This window comes from Accipiter gentilis, chromosome 31, assembly GCF_929443795.1.
Source record: "Accipiter gentilis chromosome 31, bAccGen1.1, whole genome shotgun sequence".
NCBI lineage: Eukaryota > Metazoa > Chordata > Aves > Accipitriformes > Accipitridae > Astur > Astur gentilis.
In genome coordinates, this window is record NC_064910.1 from 3,094,541 (window position 1) to 3,109,679 (window position 15,139).

The 15,139-nt window shown below is 43.4% G+C and overlaps 1 protein-coding gene across 4 annotated transcripts in view; it reads left to right on the forward strand.

Moving 5' to 3' along the window:
* TMEM255B (transmembrane protein 255B) overlaps positions 1-15,139 on the forward strand; it is an 84,310-nt gene that overhangs the window by 4,856 nt on the left and 64,315 nt on the right. For 2 of the 4 annotated variants that reach the window (XM_049834097.1, XM_049834100.1), the window contains exons 3-4: positions 6,266-6,344; positions 7,052-7,338. In XM_049834097.1, the coding sequence (XP_049690054.1) occupies positions 7,212-7,338 (127 nt within the window). In that variant the 5' untranslated portion in view covers positions 6,266-6,344; positions 7,052-7,211. Of the gene's footprint in view, positions 1-6,265; positions 6,345-6,746; positions 6,810-7,051; positions 7,339-7,688; positions 7,790-15,139 lie in introns of those variants that run through there. The other 2 variants (XM_049834098.1, XM_049834099.1) reach the window with 2 other exon arrangements.

A 15,139-nucleotide genomic window follows, 5' to 3' on the forward strand; every position in this document is an offset into this window, starting at 1 on the left:
CCAGGAATCCTCATCTCTCCAACGTCACACAATGTCCTGTAGGAGGACCCAGCCCCTAAGTCAGGTTTTATGGCCTTCTTTCTGTTACACCTCCATATCTTTATGAAATCCTAAACACAAGCTTTTAAGAATTGGCAAGCTGCTTCCCTCCTGGGTGAAATAAATGCTGTAGTTGTCATCTTTTCGGTGGATGTGAGCAGTGTAAAAATGCTGGGACACCGGACTACAGTAAGAACTCACCATCTTATCCACCCATAAATACCTGGGTGGTTCCTAAGGACCCTTTGGGAGGAAGAAAGAGACCCACTCGATTACTGGGATACCTGTCCACAGCTGGTGCATTTTGTTCTTGAGTGACCTTCAAAGGCTGACCCACTCGCCTCTGCTCGCCCTTTCCCTCTGCTCTCTTCTTCCCAGTTGAGCCACACTACAACATTCTCCAAACTTCGCTCTTCTCCTTAGCAAGACATTTTTGATCCTGTGGAAACTAGCAGGGCATGTCAGAATATTACTCTAATTTCATATTTCATTGTGCAGAGTTTCTGAAGAGTACTGGGAGTTATTTAAGAGGTACATCAGTAAAACAATTAGGAGATCAGTTTGAAAAATGTCGCAGTAGATCACAATTCTCAAAAGGGTTCTCAATGTGGAACTTGGCTCTTGACTCTCCTCAGTTTCCATTAAACTGTAAAACAGCCTGTCGTGGGAAAGGAGAAGAACCTTGTAACTGAGACTTGAACACTGAACTGAGGAAAGATATTCAGAATATACTGAGGTAACAATCTTGCACGGGAAGAGAGAGGTGCAAGGAGCTCTTTTCCCTCGCTGAGACTGTACTATTATACGTTGTCCTTGACTTTAACAGTGTCTGCTACAGTAGACATGACAGGTCCCTGGCTAAATTAGGCACCAGCTGATATGAGGAAAGGTACAGGGTGCCCCACTTACTTTTGGGCTTTGAAAAAATTTGTAATTTGAATGGATACTATAATTCACTGTGCTATTCAAGGAATTTTGGAAGATGCCTTGAGATGGGCAAAATAATTCATCAAACTTTATGTTTACTACTTAGAAGTGTACTTGAATTTATGCCTGTTATAAAAATATCATTACCACATCTGTATTTCAGATTGATTTACTCTTTTGGTGATGGCATATTTTTGAAATTTAAACTACATTTTCCAGAGGAGTTTCCTCATGCATTCCAAAAATTGATGATCTGTTCCTGTTTGGATTGATATAAATACCTCTGTATATACATTTTTACCTATGTACAAATTAATGTAACAGTTCACAACACAAACTAAGGGTTTTTTTGTCAATCACACTTCTGATGTGTTATTGTTGGTGCATTTCAAACATACCTTTATTAATCGTCTTGCAGAGGTACACATTCAGCTTATATAAACTTAGGCTCTATCAACAGAAGAATATTTCAAAACCAGGTACTTCTCTGAAAAACCTTTTTAACTTTAGTTTTCAGAGATTTTTTCCAATAAAAAGGCTTTCTGTTGTGCAGTCCTCAATGTAACAGTGGATTATTCCTACCAATAGGAATTTCCTGACAAAGGTCGGGTATGTTATTTCTGTACCTCTCAGTTGTTGACCTACCACTACCCAAAGAAAGTCACTTTAATCTATCGAAGGAAGAGTTCAGCTTTCAGAGATTTTATTTCTGTATTGAGTCAATCCTTCGGGAGGCACCTGAAAGAGAAGATATTCTTGTGTTTTACTAAAACCATGTTGACTGTTCCGTGAAGTAAGATTAGGGTACAGTGACTTCATTTAGTTGTTACAGATTTACACAAATCCTCAGTGTGTTTCATTTTCGTAGTAGCGCATTCCTATCATGGGTTGTATGTCTTCCAATATTTCATGTCTTCATAGTCTGTGTTAACGGGGACATGTAATTACTAGGACTCTGGATACATTAAATTTGACATCTTTGCATTTTGTTATGCCCGTCTCCAAACTACTGCAAAAGACCTTCCTCTCTGCCTTTTGGTTACCGCTTGCATTTTGTTTTGTCTTTCTTTCTTAAATCCTTTGAATGAGATGAATTCCCTTCTTTCACTGAGCAATAAGACTTTCCTGAAGGAAGCAGTGCTGTCATCAGCCCAACTAAAAGACAGTTGTCAGTCTTCAGCAAAGTCAAGTCCATTTCTCACAATACTGGTGCCTTGATACGGTTATGAGCTACACCACAAGAATGGTCTCCAGTGCATCATCCATATTTCTCATTATCTAGCTTTATGAAGAGATAAGTAACATAATGACTTTTGGTATCATGTAGCATGGGGTTTTTTTTTGTAAAGACAATGTACCTTTCCTCAGGTACATTCTCCTATGACTCTAAATACACCTGACATTTAACTTGACTTTTATCTTGCTCTTTTCAGTTTGCTTCTTGCTCCCACTGGAATATCCCACTTCTTCACATAGCACACAGGTATCCATGGAGCTCCTCGTCACAACATGTTGTGAATGCTAAAAGTTTAGAGTTCAAAAACTGACTGCGCAAGTTAATGGGCGAAAAGTCTACTGAAGGCAATTAAAGACTTTAAACCTGCTTTTGATAAACATGTACCCGTGTGTCATTCATTTATCTGAGATGCCTCTGCACAATATAATGAATAGCTATACCTTCCCAAGTCCCTTTTTAAGCTGGCAGACAGAGTCCCTTAAATATTCTGCTAATAAAACCACACCACACCACGCCTTGGAAGCTGGCTGGTGCCAGGAAGCAGAATTTTTGAAGTGAATTGTCCAGCAATTGTCTTTTAAGAGCCATTGACTATTTTAGTCAGTCAGTGGCCATTAACCTCAACCTCATGGCTACTTCTCTTGTTCCTTTCGCTTCCTTCATGGTTTCCTGATACTGCCCAGCTGAACTAAGACAATGTATTCCTAGAGGGATTGTACCAGTCACCATGCCAATAAATACTATTTATAAATTGTGAACAAAGGAAATCTACTTACCTCATTGTCATGACCCTGCGTGACTGGGCAAGCTGGCTTCTTAAGAATCCTGAGTTTAGCCTCAGCGATGACTGGCTTACCTTTCTGTTGGGGGTTCCAGTAATGGGAGGAGGAGACAGGACCCAAGCTTTGTGAGGAATACAAAAGCAGCCCAAGTACTATGGTGAAAAGTTAAGAGCATTGCAGTTATTTAAGCTGTTCCATACTGGCAGTCTCTACGACTGGATCTCTGAGCCTGGGCCTGGAAAACAAACCCCTGCTGAGAGCAGGAGTCATGGAGGAGGGCTGGAAGGAATGGATTTTTTGTTTTTAATTTTACTAAAAGCAAACAACCAACCTTTCCCCAAAGACACCACCACCACCAGCAAAAGCCCACAATGGATTTCCAAAAGCGATTCTGAGAAAATAACCCTTGCAAGAGAATGAAGCCAATATATCAGGACTGACTTAGTACCAGACCAGACCCTCCTACAAACAGTGTAAATGACAATACTACAGAAGGGATGAAAAAAGTAGCTGGAGAGTCATGTCCTGGAAGACGGAAAGTGCTGAGGTGCTTCCATTGTCTGGTACAAGTCAATATGTCCACTGGTGGTCTTGGATGTAAGGTGTATTAAATTTGCAGAGGCCATAATGTTGGGAGAAACTGTTGAGTATCTTGGAGGAAGTATGCTGGTAGACGGACTTAGAATTCAAAATTATTTTGAGTATTGCCCAGCTGTTGGGCATCACCCTTTAAGAAAGATGTGGCCCACACAGAGTGTGATGATACAGAGACTAGAGGGAAGCAGTGGGAACATCCACTAGCCTAGAAAACATGACCTGTAAGGAAAGACCAAACAGATTGGTCTTGTTTAAAATAAAAAAGAAAAGACTTCAGGGACACACAGGATACAAATTTCACGTGTGACCAACCTCAGCTCCAAATGCATAATGATGACCTGTAGGACAAAAACCAAAAGCTGCAGTATGCCACAGGAAAGGAGCAGGAGACATCAAGGGCATCATGGAGGCCTTCAGGCCCAGTGCTTACAGGGTACTTTTTAGGTGTGAATGCAAAGATTATCCTGACAAATAGGCCATGTTCCATGCAACTCACACATTAGAAGAACTCTTAACAGCCTTGCCAGCCTCACCTTAAGAGTGTGGGGACTCCTTCTGGGCACAAATCTAGCAAATGATTTAATTTTGACATATGAGCAAGGTACATGAGCCAGCCATCTGAGAAACAAAGACCTTAAAAATATTAATTAAGAAAATTCAGGTCCAAGTTACACATCAAATGGTGAAAAAAAATCCTTTTGGCTTTACAAACAACCAGCAATATAAATATAAAATGAAGTTCTACCACACTTACAATGCATTGAACTAATTAACAAGTGTTAAATAACACATCCTAGAACACATCTTTTTAGCAGTCTTTGCATTGGCATGGTGCAAGCACTGTTGGTGATACACAGATCCCTCCTCAATTTCACTGAACTGGGGAGACTCCAAAGTTACAACAAAAGCTCTCATTGTTAGTTTTTAAGTGTGTGAGCTCCACCTCAACCCCTTTCTAATATGCTACTATGCTCCTGCTTCCGTAGTCCTCAGTAATAGCAATGTCTACCAGCTTTGTGACGGTCACACACTTCGTAACCACACGTGCACTCCTTACACCCAACACCACCGGTGATCTTGCCTCCAGACTGGTCCCTGAGGTGCACCTCAGACAACCTGCCTCTTTTGGTAGCTTGGCTTCACTTCAGCAATTTCCATACCCACTGGTGACCTGTACTTGTAGCTGTCTGCTCCATGTTAAGTCATTTTCTCTGAAGGACTCTATTAAATGTGTAGCATAATCCAGACAGATTTGCTTCACTGCATTTGCTTTTGCCTCAGGAATCGCTTACCTTATCAAAGATCTTGTTAGTCTGACATGATCTAGCTTTGATCAACCATACTGTAGTTGAGCCCATTTTTCACTTACCTCTAAAGACTTTCCTCAGTCAAACTAAGGGGGCATGGAGTTGCTGTTCCCTCACTCCCTCCGCCTTTTTATTGGAGAAGTTTCCTATTCTCCAGTAATAGTACTTCACCTCCAACTTGCTCGAGTCATTGAAGACATTGCTCAGGACTTGAAAAGATAGCTACCAATTCTTTCAACATTTGGGGTGCAGTTTTCCTGGGCCTGTCACAAGAAACAGCTGAAGTTATGCTTCCACTTCACATCTGCTACTGTCATTATGTTACCTCACTTCCATTAAGTTCTCTGCCAATACACTCCTATAAATAATGTTTTGATTGCAAACTGAGGCAATGTATTCATTCAAGATTTGGAGCAGCCTCAATCTTCATCCCATCCCTGGCATTTATTGACCATACATCTTCTTTTTCTGAATCGTTTTTATTTACATAGTTGAAGCATTCTTTGTTGTCCTTTTCTTTACAATATCTGGCTTGGCTAGATTTTTATCCATTCTTTCTTGCTGATTCTGTGGTTTCTAACCCTGCAAATTGTAGCTCTCCTATTTCCTCTCCTGTAGGTTCACTCACTACTTTAATATCCTCTTTCAGGCAGTTACTTATCGACTTGGTCTACAGCTGTTCTTGACCTATTCCAACCTCTTTTAGGGGATGAAAGTGCTATGCGGGATTTTTCATTTTGGATTTAAAGTAAGTCCGTGATTCTTTGACATTCAAATGCTTGAGTTTCTAGGTCCAGGCAGTCTCATCAATCATTTTTCCATCGTTTCTTGATGTTTGCCCTCTGATATCCAGGACTATAGGACCAGATCTATAACTGATTCTCCTGAAATTTACAGTAAAAACCATGAGTCATTCATCAAAGGTTATTTTCTATAATAAAATTATTTTTAAAAGGATTTATAATATCCTTTCTCTTTACTGAAAAGAATTCTAGAGCAGCTTCCCTTTGGGCTGTTTTTTCTGTTTGGCGGCTGCTGGTAGAAAAAATTTATTGCCTATCACACCCAAGAACACATGCTGCATGTCGTATTTGTTTTCCAAACTGTCTGGGGAATTAAAGTCTTCCCCAACTCTCCCTGTTATTTAGTGTTGATGGAAATCTCTACTCATAGTCATCCCTGAACCTGAGGGTGTATACCAGATTTGGGGGCTTTTTTTATCACTCTTATCCATGGTCAGTTTCAAAGAAATGTTTTATTTGTACCATCACCTTTTCTGTCTTCTCAATCTGTTACTTCATTAATTTCTACTAATAATTAGTAATTAATAATTAGTACAAATACTACCTCTATCCTCATTTTTCTCTTTTCTTCAGCCCCTCCAGTTTAGAGGACGGAAAGAGAAAAAAGTGACTTTGTGGTTGGCCTTAGCTCCTGGCTTGCTTGGCTTCATAGGTAAGGGGTGGTACCTGAGAAAGTTGTCTCTTTGTTGTCTCTGTTGAATCTAACCATTCTCTGGGGAAATCAGCCAAAAGCCGAAGAAGTTAAATACATATAGCTGTATACATTTAGAGGTTTGAGCAAAAGAAAATCAAGAATGTTAAATAGATTTGTGTTTGTTGTAAGTGGGAGAACACACCTTAGTGTAACCAAAGCGCTTGGCAGCCTGTCAAAAATACTGTCCACAAAAAAACGTTCTTGTGTTCTCTGCTATGGGGAAGTCCTGCAGAAGCAGGCACCAAAACAGCACAGCGGCTGTCGGCTGTTTCTTCTCAGTTGTTCCCAGACTCTTTCAGGCAGAAGTCACATATCCCTGCAGTCGGTAGGACTAGAAGCAGCAGCTAGCAGTTCCTGGGTAGCAGCAGGACGAGCGGCAGGATCTGCTGGGGGAATGAAAACCGAGACAGGAGGAGAGAACCGGTGAGGTTGAGAAATTGATAGACACCACGTAAGAGAAAGAAAAGCCCTACAGTATCGCTCGACTATTGCCACTGCCTGTCTTAGCCTGTGCCTACTTTAACCTCTGTCTTTGAGATGCCTGTTTTTGTTCTTAATTTTATTAATATTTCCATTTGGTGTGGTATTTTATTTCTGACTGGTATTGATCTTTTAAAAAAAGGGAAGAGGAAAGCTGAAAGTCTGATAATTCTGATCCCCACCAGGTCACCAACTGGTCCCCTGCCATCGGCCAACAACAAATCAAGAAGCGAAGCCAAGCCTGGGACACAGGTAGAACGTCAAAAGAATTAAGTTATTGACTGCTGCCCCAACAAAGACCTAGTCCGTGCCCCTCTACCCCCCCACTCAAAGGTCAGCCTGGAAATGAGCACGGGTGGTCCTGAGGAGAAAGGTGCCGAGCCGAAATACAAGGAGAGGCCAGAAGGCAGTGAGGGAACGGACCTGCACCTGCCGGACTTTGTCCCACATCTTACTTTTTCGGCCAGGCTGGGTGAGTTTTCACCCGGGGAAGGTGAGGTGATGGTGGCCGAGGGACCCCGTCCCGCCCTCGGGGTCCCTAAGGCAGCTCGCTCTTTTTCGGTCAAGAGACACAGCGCCCGGGCCGCTCCGTTGTTCACGGGCCGTCCAACGGGACCCTCGGGCACCGGCTGAGGCGGCTTGCCGGCGGGGGGTGGGCGAGGGCGGCAGGGCTGAGGCACGGTGCCCGCCGGAGCCCCCGTTCCCCGCCTCAGGGCTGTGGCGACCGCCGCCGTCAGCCGTTAACGGTCGTCGCCGTGTCTCGCCCCGCCTCCTCCCCCCCGCGGGGGCGGGCCCGCCGGGCCGCCCGTAACCCCCGGCGGGCAGCGGCGGGGTTGAGGCGCGGAGACGATCGTGGAAGGTGATGGCGGCTCCGGCGGCCGCCCCCGGGGTGTCGGGTCCGCTGAACGTGCTGGATCCCACAGGTGAGCTCCGGCACCTGCCCCGCCGCAACTTCCCGGCCCCGCCGAGGGCCTCAGCCCCGGGACGGGACGGGGGGGGGGGGGAGCTGAGAGCGGGGGGGAGCGGGAACGGGGGTGCGGAGGGGTTGGGACGGGGGGGATCTTTAGTTGCTGACTGAAAATGGGCAGTCGCAGGGCTGGAGGTGGGGTGGGGGGGTCAGCAGGGTGAGGGGCAGCCCGTGGCCGGGACGGGCCGGGGTGGGCAGCGGCGGGCGGCGGCAGAGGCAGGCGGTGTCCTTCGTCCTGTTCGTGGTGTTTTAGCGGTTCCTCGGGAAAGCGAAGTCCTTCCTTGTAGCGCCAGGCTACGTCCTGAAAACTAAAAAACGTAAAAACGTGTGGGAAAGCGAGGACAGGTGTTGCATTATTCCAGGGGCATTCATTAAAGTCGATGGGGAACGGGACTTGGTGCGAGGGATTGCTCTGTGTAGTGTTGGAATGGGTAAACTGGGACTTTGCTGTCTACCCAAGGATCTTAACGGCTGGTTATAAACCGGATTCGGTCTTAATATTTTTTGTCTTAAACTTGGAAGAAAAATGGTGTCGGTGTCGAAAAGATGTGCTGTAGCTTCAAAGTGTTTTCAGGTAATCAGCAGAAAAAGAATCATCTGTCTGTGTGCTAGCTTTAAACTAGTGATTAGCTGCTCATTAAATTATTTATTAGTGAAACAATTGCTGCCAAAACGATGAAGTCATAGGGATACTGCATGATATCACTTACTATAGCTATACTACATAGTATAGCAGGGTCTGTGGGTTTGGGGTTTTGTTCTGTTTATTGGGGTTTTGTTTGGGGGTTTTTTTTTGGCAATAGAATTGTAAAAAAGCAATGTTTCCTATGGTCTCGAATATATAACACACTCATGGATTCTTCCTCAACAAATTCATAATAAAGATAAGGGACGGGCCTGATAAAAGCTGCTATCTTGTGACTTGTAACGAATGCTGTTGCATCTGGTTTAATTAGTTCAGCACTCTGGACAAGTCAAGCATTTAATCAGAAAAGAGAAAGTAATCACCAGTAGCAGGTGTGAATATCTCTTTTAAGCATCTCAGTCCATCACATTTAATTTTGGGAGGCAATGTAGGATTAATTCAATTTCACTGGCATGAACCATTTTTGAAAATATACAATGAAAAGTGTAGCCAAGAGGGAGATGGCACTGAAGTGAGCACTGCAGTAATTAAAAATTATTAATTTAGCTCCAAAGATCTTCTTTTAAATATTTTCTTGATAGCAGCAAAGCAGCAGATACCTTTGACACTATACTCCTCTGTCTATGGTGAATTTCTGCTTAAATTATCTTCTTATATATGGTTAATGCTACTCTCTGAAACGTGTCACAAGTTTTAGTAGTATTCATTAGGTAGTAAAAATGCACTGTTTTTTCTGCTACAAAACTTTCCTCCCTTATCTTTTCTCACATCAGGATGCTAATACACATTGGTCTGGGACATTATTTGAAGTAACTGTTTCTGTTTAGATCACCTTAACTAGATCAAAGAGGAAGGTATGAAATTGTGTGGTGCTAATATTCAGCAAATGTGATTGTGATCCCAGCAAATTGCTGCATCCTGCAGTGATTCTTTCCTTGCCAAAAATCATTCCACACTTTTTAACAGGCTTTATGATATCTGAAGCTGGATTTTAAAAGGAGTCGTGAAGTTAGCAAAGTATAGTTGCCTCGGTCTAATTTTTTTGAGTTAAATTGCAGATCATATGCAAGTTTTCCAAGGTTGAGAGATGCTGTTTCACTCTATTCTTTCTTTCCCGTGACCGTTGGACGCATTCCATACCATGGACACATTTAATCACTAATTTGGTTTGTTCTCCTTTTAAACTCACCCTTTGCTTCTTTCAAATCCAGACCCTGCCGTTCATCATTAGATCCACCACTTTGCATTCTACCAGCAATCTGATCTATACCCTCCCCACAAAACCATTCCTTTTCCATAGTCTTCCTACAAATTGAATTTATCCCCCAGCCGTCATGAACAGAGCATTGTAAATATAATTTTGTTTTGTGCAACTGATGAACGGACAAAAGATTTTGCTGAGTCCAGCAGAGCTTGGTCTTCAGCAGGCACTTTTTCTTTTTACTCTCTGGGGGATGTTCTCAATTTCTCTCCTCACAGGCCTTTCTCTGTCCCAAGGAGGCAGCAGTCTGGTGTCTCTCCTCCTTGTCCTGACAGCATTCTCTTCCCTTCCATTGGGGTAGCAGGGCTGAGTGGCTCAAGCAGGTACTTTGCGTGACAGACGTTTAGCAATCAAAGTAGAGAGTGTTTCTGGGACTGTTCCTTTTTGTGCACAATTTAAGTCTATGCCAGGCAGAGCACAAGCCAGTGATGTGGAAGCAGCATTACCTCTCTAATTTATCTCCCAATTTTTACTGTAGTGCCCATGGCTGCAGTATCAAAACTCACTTACTACTTTGCTGGCCAAAACTGCTGAAGAATATTGCCAATAGAAGGTAATAGCATGTTCACACCCTCTGCTGACCCCAGCTCAAGCTAATGCTAATAAAGGTATGACAAGATTTCTTTTTACACGCTTGATATTTGGTACGCTAGAGATAAGAATTTGAAGCTATAACTAAATTGGAGTAAGGTCCAGACTAAGAGTGTATAATGTTCATACTGAATCATTGTTAAAGAAGTTGAAGGGGATAAATGTCAAAATTATTCTGAGAGTCACTTCAGTAGTAAAAAATTGGAAAGTCAATAGCCTACACGAGCTGTTCCCTGCACTGCAGGAACATCAGTATTGAAAGAAAATTCAACCTAGAACTACTGACAGCAACATTTCCTCTGGTCTTAATTTAACTGCTCTTCTTGTATGTGGTCAGCCTTTGGTCCAAGCCCTGCCACAGAGGCTGTCAGGGAAGAAGGCTGGACCAGCCCCTCTGTCTGTGCTGTGGACAGGGCTCCTGAGGGAACAGTCTGGCACTGGGCTTTGGCTGGTAGGTACATTAAAAACAGATCCAAAAAGCTGCATGGCAACTGCTACAAACAGCAGTAAACAAAGACTCAGAAAATCTTGGGAGCCAACATGACCGAAATAGCAGAAGGGAGCTAATAGTAGGAACCCTTTGCAGCTGTAGCCTTTTTCATCCGAAGACATTATGCTGCTTTACAAATATTACTTAGGCCTTACGATATGCTGGTGAATTATATGCATGTAATTATAAACATTTTGATAGCTACAGCAAAGGTTTTTACTGGTGTGACTAAGTAAGCCCAGCCAGCCAGAGCAGAAAGCCAATTTAGACCTCATTTCTACCCATCTTCTCTGAGCATGTGGCGATCTTTGAGAACAAGGTCTTGCATGTGTGTCGTGTGTGTCCGAAACCAGGACAGTGTGCTGCTCTCTGCTCCAGAAGGGGCCTTTCTGTGCTTCTGCCTGTAAGTCATCTCTCCTAAGGGTGGACTTTATAGCTAACTACATGTGGTTATGAGAGTTTCCAAACTGGAGTATGAAAAAGAAGAGATATGATTGGATATTTGCCTCTGATTAGAGATGCAGGTGGTAAAAGATCAATGAATGTGAGGACTGAAGGGTATCACATATGTAAATGCCTTCTCGCACATGTAAATTTCAAAGCCAAAATGTAGTTCAGTTCAAAAAATGACCCTATAAATAATGACATCGTTTTCTGTTTTATCTCACTGAATCCACATCCGATTTACTCCAATTACACATAAGAGCATGCTTTTCCTAAGACATTTTCTGGCAAACTCAGTCTGGGCAATCAAACTCATATCTTTCTTTTTTGCACATCATTATTTATAACTAAAACTCTGGAGGGCAGGTTGGACCCTTAGTTTATCTCCATGCAATCTGATTAACCTTTGCCAGTACAGGTGTTGTTACTTTGAGAAAAATGTGGAATCTTGGCTGCTCAGGCAGTTTTTGTAAAAGCATTCAGTGGTTTCAGAAACACTTGGCTGAGGAGCGTCTGTCCCATTGACTTTCAGAAGGTTTGTGTTCCTACGTCCCTTTAGAGTATGCCTGCGTTGCAGCTGCAGTTCCCTAACAGTGGATATGAGTGCACATACCCAAGCCACCTTTAGTCTAGCTGTCTTGACTATCATCAAACCATAGAATCATAGAATAATTCAGGTGGGAAGGTACCTCAGGGAGTTGCTAGTCCAACCCCCTGTTCAAAACAGGGTTAACTATGAGGTCGGACCAGGTTGCTCAGGGCTTTTTCTGGTTGAATCTTGAAAACCTCCAAGGATGGAGACAACACAGCCTCTTTGGGGAATCTGTTCCAATTCTTGACTGTCTTCATGTTGAATTTTTTTTCTCCTTGTACCCAGTGTGAAACAATTCTTGTATTTCAGTTTATGTCCACTGTCTTTTGTCCTCATGCTGTGCACCACTATGAAAAGCCTGAGTCTGTGCACTTGACAATCACCTCATAGGCACTGGAAGACTTCTACTAGCCCTGCCAAAAGCCATCTCATCTCCAGGCTGAGCAAGCCCTCTTCCCTCAGACTCTTCTCATATGGCGAGTGCGCCAATGCCTGACCTTCTTTGGGGTCCTCTGTTGAATTCACTACAGTTAATTGATGTATTTCCTGTACTGGGGGCCCAAACCTGGCTGTAATATTATATGTGGTCTAAAAAATGCTGAATAGAGGGGTGTAGTTACTCCTCTGATCTACTAATGATGGTCCTGTCACTACAGCCCAGGATGGTGTTGCCAGGGCATGCTGCTGGTTCATGTTCAGCTCATTGCCCACCAACACCCCCAGGTCCTTTTCAGCAGAGCTGCTCCCCAGCCTGGCAGTCCCTTCGCTGTATCATTGCAAGGTGTTGTTCCTTCCTTTGCTCAGGACTTTGCAGCTGTCTGTTGTATTCTGTAAGGTTTCTGCTGGCCCATTTTTCCAGCCTGCCTAGATGGCTGTGAATGGCAGCCCTGCCCTCCAGAGTATTGAGTGGCCCCCCCAGTTTTGTGTCATCTGCCAGCTTGATGAGCAGGCACGCTACCACTTTCTCTAGGCTATTGATGAATCATTAAATGGGACAGGCCCCAAGACAGAGTCCCATCATACTCCACTTGTTACTGGCCTCCAGGTAGAGTATGGAGTTAATGGATATTAGCTCCCTCTGAACCCAATAATCCAGCCAATTTTTTAACCATCTGTTTGTCCACCTGTCCAGGCCTTGACATTCCAGCTAGGTTATGTTGTAGAATACCATGTTAAAAACCTTGCTAGATTTAAGGTAAAAGACATCCACTGCTCCACAAGGCCAGTCATTATGTCAGAGCAGGCAGCTGGGTTGGTCAGACATGATTTGGCACTGGTAAATCCATGCTGACTGTTGCCAATCACTTTTTCCTTATGTGCCCAGAAATGTCTTATAAGAGGATTTGCTCCACATTTTTGGTCCCAGCCTCCCAGGAACCAAAGTGAAGTTGGTTGGCTTGTAATTCCCAAAATCATCATATTTGCCTTTCTTCACTTATTGGGGATTCTCCAATCTCCATGACTTTTCGAAGATTATAGTGCAGCGAGGACATCAGATGTTATTTAAAATCTGGTAGATATGTTGAATGAATAATTTCTGTTTATGGGATGAGCAGCTGATTTGTGGAATTACAAGTCTGAAGTCTGCTTTCCCCTCTTGGCCATGTGAACTGGCTTCATTGAAAGAACTGCCTTTAATCCCCTATGCTTGGTGAAGAACTGATTGATAATGAAGAACCTCTCCGTTTCCATGTCCCCAGTGACCCTCCATGGATTAGCAGGGAATTGCCGGAGGCAGGCAGCTGGGGCACAGGCTGGAGGGATGTCTGGAGAGTCTTATGAGTTATTTCTTGAGCTTCAGCAGGAAGACTTGGTACATGCAGGTGAAAGAGACTTGCGTAAGCTCAATAGATTATATTTGTCTTCAGTAAAGTTGCTTGCATTTCATACTAAAAGACTGGACTAATTTTGGCTGGTTGTTCTACTGGAGAAAGGTTGGCAAACATGCAGATTTTTATTATAAATGCATTTATTTATTAATTGAAATTATTTGACTTGGTTTGCAAACGTCACTAATCTAGCCTGGCTTTTTAACTTATAAACATTTAATTGAGTTACCTGACTTTAAATTGGCCCCGTAACTCAAGTGACTCATTGCACATGGCTTCTGCTCACTTTTTGACTTTCCTGCGTTTCCCCTGCTTTTGCTTACAGCAGCACCCTCAGAGCCTGATCCACACAAGGCTGCCTTCCCTTCTCACTGAGCCCTCCCTGGCGAGGGCTGTTGCCTCCGATATTCAGTGCAACACCACAGCCTCTGCCTCATCCCGAGACTGTGCACGCAGGCAGCTTCGTGAGGCCACATTGGGCAGAGACGTTATCCCCTTGGTCTGGATGGGTTGTGCTCTGGCTGGAGCTCTTTGCTGCCCGGTTGCAGCCTAGGGTAGCACGGCATCGCATGGCCCAGTGCTCCAGGGGTGATCCTGCCCACTCTTGTCTTGCCTTTCAAAGCAAAAACACCAGAAAGGGGGACCACAGTTCGATTCATTTGGGTGCCTTTTGTTAGCTAGGGTGACGCATCGACTGCTGGTTTTAAATAAGCCTTATGTAAATCTGTGCTATGGGCTGGGGCTCTGGTGTTAGTAACCTGTGGTTGCAGCTCAGATATGCAACCACAACAACAAGGTAAAGTGGCTTGAAGCAGGCTGAAAGCAGTAGGTGAGCCTGCTGTTTTTCACGTTTGGGTATCTGAATCCAAATCCCAGTGAGACTGAATGTATTTCACTGACCATCTACTGTTTTAAAAGTTAGGCCCATATATTGTTACCTAATCAACTATATTACAGCTTTGCTTCAGAGATACAGATTGGTTTGCTTGCCCTAGTAAATATGAAGACCACATTCGTTTTCATGACAGCATGCAGAGCTTCTGCTAATCTTGTCTAAATTAGAAATTTTAAATGTTCTGTCCAGGTAGAGTCAAACTGGAACTTCGCACAGGTAAGTGATTAAGGCCTGCAGGATCTGACTTAAGGATGTGAGCGATACCTAATTATAAATGTTACTGAAGACAAGGCATAATTATCATTGTCACTAACTTTCAGTTCAGCTTAATAAAAACTCATCTCATGCACGTATCCGATGTGTGTGCATTAAGCTATGCTAAGCTCTAGCTAACTCTGTGGTTTTTAATTCCCTTTGTTGTCTGCCAGCTCTTTTCCTTAGTGAGAACAGCAATGGGTTAACAACAAAAATGATTAACAAAAGAAAATCTTCCATAATTTTATATTTGTTCTACCATGATTGCAATTAAGAGCTTCCTTTTTTTCTTCTCCCTACTCC